Raw genomic sequence first — 4,942 nt, 5'->3', positions numbered from 1 at the left:
TCAATCATTTTGAGAACATTGAGAATATTGAGAATGTTGAAACGTTGTTATCGCGCCTCCCCAATCTACAAACCGTTGCTAAGCATGCCCTGCTTTGTTCTTTTAGTTCATAATTGTTTAAGTTTAGTCTATCGGTCAGGTGACGATTAGTTTTACTTTAATATTTATGTCTTTCATGGCGAAGATTCTAACAGAGATTTCTTTATTAAGTGAATGGCAATGTATTCATGGCGACAATGGGGTCCCGGAGACAATAGGAGAACGTTGGTCCTTTCGATCTTAGATTTCACGTTCTCCGATCCTCCTGGCCACGCGGCCTACGGTATTTTATGATTAGCACGTGTTTACGAACAAGGGTTGATGGTAGGGGGCAGGCACATGGCTTATCGAATTTTTGGGCATTTTCCAATGATTTATCGTGGTTGCTTTTGTATCGTTAGAAGACATATGTTTTAATAAAATCAACTAGGTTTCGAGAACAATTGTTACGTGCATTTTATAAATTGGTTATGATAAGTTAATCCTTTATCAATACTACTGTTGTAATTGTTTTCGGTACTTACTACTAAAAATGGTTTCGGTTGAAATTTATGTAAATCACTGTAATAATGTCTCTGTTAGTTAATATTATTCTACTGTGGAAAAATTGAAGAAGATATGCGTGGCGGGACGTCACAATATTGTATAAGTATATAAAACAGATTTGAAAAAAGAAAAAGTAAAGTAATAACTTTTATTAAGATTCGATTTAAATATATAAGACAATTTTAGATCACGTTCGAGTTCTGGTATCGATAATATTCAACAAAAAAAAATCATTGAACCAAAGTCGAACTTTTTTATCAATCGATAAACACTTCGTGATAAAACCTTTAGCGAGGATTGTTAAATCATTTATTACGTATTTACGTAAGAATAACAGAGAAATATGTTATCTAATTTTAGTAACGGAGTAAAGAAGATCTTATAGAAAGAACAATTAATTAGGAAGCTAACCAATTAATTAGTATATCCAAATAATATTAATATACATAGACACGTATGACAGAAGAAGGACAGATAGATAGAATTAAGATTTCCATAAACTTGAGCTGTATCTTGGAAGTTGGTATGTGTACCAATATATATATACTCTAACATTTGATTTCAAAATCAAGTTTCCTGTGCTATTATATTTCTTTCCGGATATTTCATCTATCTTCTTTAAGAACAGCCTCGCGTATACACAACATCATGAAGTTTATTTCACGTAAAGAGTAACTTTACTTTTTATTATTTTACACGAACATATTATAATATATATATAATATATATATAATAACATATATATATAATAACACGAACATATTCCCTCTCTTTTCTCTTTAACCTTCCGCCTTTGTCGTGAAAATGCCTCGTTCGACTAAATCGCGTAGTGAGGTCGAACGCGTTACATTGAGATACGGTCATATTAAAAGGAGAATCGAACAAGTTAAAAAATTATTAAGTGAAGTAGATCGCGCAAATCCGCTTGATATTAAAAAATTAAAGGTTAGAATCATCGAACTCGATAAAGATATAGTGATACTGAAGGAAATATTAGAAGCGCCGCCTGAAAATATCGAACAAGCATTATTTGAGGAGATTAACTCAAATTTAGAAATCGCTTTCGAGATCAAAGCCGAAGCCGAGTTAGTAGTAGAAAGATTCGAAACAATTAGCGTTCAAAGTACAAATTCACCGGCCGCGAGTTTGACTTCTCATACGGGCATAGTGACTAACAATCCGTCCATAGAAAATAATTATAGGATACCAGCGGTGCAGTTGCCTCGGTTCGACGGGCAACACGAAGAATGGCCGAGTTTTGTGTACGCGTTCCAATCGGTGATAGGAAAGAATTCCGAACTTCGGGATATACAAAAGTTTAGCTATCTAAAATCATGTTTATCGGGACCGGCTGCAGAGAAGATACGTACGCTCGAAATTACCGCAGATAATTATCCCATAGCGTGGAAGGCGTTGACCGACTATTACAACGATCCACTAATATTAATTAATAAGCACGTGGAGGCCATTTTGGAAGGCCCTCCGATTAACGATGATTTCCCCGAGTCATTAATCGCCGCGTCCGATGCGTTGAATGCTAATTATGGATCGTTATTAGCAACTAAAAAGTCGTTCGTCGATCAGTTTGCCATTTCCGTCCATCTCTCGCGAGTAAATTCGGCTACTCGCCTCCGATGGGAGAAACAGCGATCGCGAGACACGTTACCTACGGTAGAAGAGTTTGTGGTCTTTTTACGCGAAAGAGGAAAGGCATTATTAATCACTAAATCAACAGAAAGGAATAAAAGAATTGAACGTAGGAACGCGCCGACAAAACCCGATAGGATTAAGCTCCGGTCAAGGAGAACATTGCGTAACGAGCCTATTTTTAACAGTCCGCGAAATTGGCCGCGAAATTGGCCGCGAAATACTGACCGAAGAGGACAACGACCACTTCAAGCGTATTCCACTCGTGCACCTATCTCGTGTGGCGTATGTCGCGATAGGCATCATACTACGGAGTGCGAGCAATTGCTTAGGGCGGAACCTGAGGTTCGCAAAAGAATCGTGGTTAATGCCAATTTATGCTTGAATTGTCTTCAAGCGGGTCATCGCTTCAATGTGTGCAAGAAGGGCCGTTGCAGGAAGTGCAACGGCGGACATCATGAGTTGTTGCATATAAGAGAGACCGTTGCAGCAAGTGCAACGGTGGGCACCACGAACAATGGCATCCAAGGGGCATTGAGAATGCAGGATGCACAAGCACGGCTCAGTCACTCGCAAGCACCAGCGTTGTTGCTAACGGCGGTGGTGCACTTGTTAGATCGCGACGGGAGGCCACACGAGTGCCGTGTACTCCTGGATTCGGGTTCCGAAGCACATTTTCTAACGATTCGGTTCGCAAATCTTCTACGTATAGCCACACAAGACGTGGACGTACCGATATCGGGATTAAATCAAACTAGAACTAAAGTTAGCCACGCGATCGAGACAATTATGAAATCGCGAACTGAAGATTACTCGACAAAATTAAAATTTTTACTTTTACCAACCGTAACGAATCGGTTGCCCGCTCAACGAATTCCGCGAGAAGAGTTAGTCATTCCGGCAGGGATCCAATTGCCAGATCCTGAATTTCATCAACCTGCAAATGTGGACGCGATTCTAGGGATCGAAATCTTTGCGTCCTTATGGCGCTCGGGTCAGACCATCCGATTAAGTGATGGTCTAATAGCACAGAAAACGGTGTTAGGTTGGCTCGTTATGAACGCAGGGAACACGCGTATTCCACAAAGCGTTAGTTGTCACGCTGCTACCATCGAGTTACAATCACAAGTAGAAAAATTTTGGAAAATTGAGGAAATAGCGGATAATAATATTCGATCGCATGAGGAAGAGTTATGCGAGGTTCATTACAAAAACAATACGCGACGGGATGAATCGGGCAGATATATAGTGAGGTTGCCTTTTAAGGAAGAGGATCGACAGTTAGGCGATTCTTACGCGAACGCGCTGCGAAGGTTTCACGCGCTCGAACGATCGTTATCGCGCAAGCCTGAGATGAAGGATGAGTACACATGGTTTTTATCTGAATATGAGGAACTAAAGCATATGACAAGAATAGAAGGAACATCCCGTGAAGAAGGATATTATTTGCCTCATCATGCCGTACTAAAACAGACTAGTCTTACCACTAAGTTGCGAGTAGTTTTTGACGCGTCGGCAAAGACAACCAACGGAAAATCGCTAAATAATGTCTTAATGGTTGGTCCAACAATACATGAGGACCTTTTTACACTTCTTGTGAGATTTAGATCGCGCGCTATCGCGATACCGATATGAACGAGATGTGGCAAACTTTTCGACGAAACCTCCCCACGCTCGAGAAGATAAGATTCACGCGAAACGTCGCGGGCGACGGAAAAGAAATAGAAATGCACGGTTTCTGCGATGCGAGCGAAAAGGCTTACGGCGCGTGTATATACGTGAAAACCATGGGAAAGAATCCCCGAGTATCGTTACTTTGCGCAAAATCAAGGGTAGCTCCGCTGAAAACACAATCTCTCCCGCGTTTAGAACTTTGCGGCGCATTAGTACTCTCGTGATTGTTTAAGGCCACAAAGAACGCTCTACGTAGAAGTAACATTCGTCGTACAATATTTTGGTCAGATTCGACAATAGTATTACATTGGATTAACACTCCGCCGCACACCTTAAAAACTTTTGTGTCACATCGCGTAGCGGAAATTCAGGAAAACACAGCCCGCGAGCTGTGGCGACATGTACCATCCGAACATAACCCGCGGATTTAATATCTCGAGGCGTTACCCCCACTGAACTTCGTGAAAATAAAATATGGAAGTCAGGACCGGCGTGGCTCGTTAAACCGGAATCAAATTGGCCACATAGTCGATTATAACCAATCGAAATTCCAGAAATAAGAAGGATTGCAACGCACGCGATATTGAACACTCCATTTAATTTATTTACGCGGTATTCTTCATTCATAAAGTTAAAACGGGTAATAGCTTATTGCGTTAGGTTCGCACGCAACTCGCGCAATACAAAAGAAAAAAGGATAATAGGCTTATTAACGTTAGACGAATTAAAGGACGCAGAATCAATTGCTATTAAATATGTGCAAAAAGAAGCATTCTCCGAGATCATCGAACGTATCAAATCTAAGAAAGAGGTTTGCGCGTCGTTTTCTGTACTTAACCCTTTATTGATAGTCTGGGAATAATAAGAGTAGGAGGTAGATTAGCCAAAAGTAATTTGCCATACGAACGAAGACATCCGGCATTGCTGCCCAAGGATCATGCGATTACAAACGCGATAATACGTGAAAAACATTTTCAGATAGGTCACGGTGGTACGCAAGCCACATTGAATGCTATTCGCGAATCGTTTTGGCCAT

General features: G+C 40.6%; 1 protein-coding gene across 1 annotated transcript; it reads left to right on the top strand.

Moving 5' to 3' along the window:
* Nucleotides 1–1,389: 1,389 nt before the first annotated feature.
* LOC122521647 lies at nucleotides 1,390–3,867 on the top strand. Its single transcript, XM_043642487.1, has one exon. The coding sequence runs from the start codon at nucleotides 1,390–1,392 to the stop codon at nucleotides 3,865–3,867; it is 2,478 nt and encodes an 825-aa protein (XP_043498422.1).
* The last annotated feature ends 1,075 nt before the right edge of the window (nucleotides 3,868–4,942 follow it).

This window comes from Polistes fuscatus, unplaced genomic scaffold (assembly GCF_010416935.1).
Source record: "Polistes fuscatus isolate 324 unplaced genomic scaffold, CU_Pfus_HIC Scaffold45, whole genome shotgun sequence".
NCBI lineage: Eukaryota > Metazoa > Arthropoda > Insecta > Hymenoptera > Vespidae > Polistes > Polistes fuscatus.
This window is presented reverse-complemented; position numbering and strand designations above follow the sequence as displayed.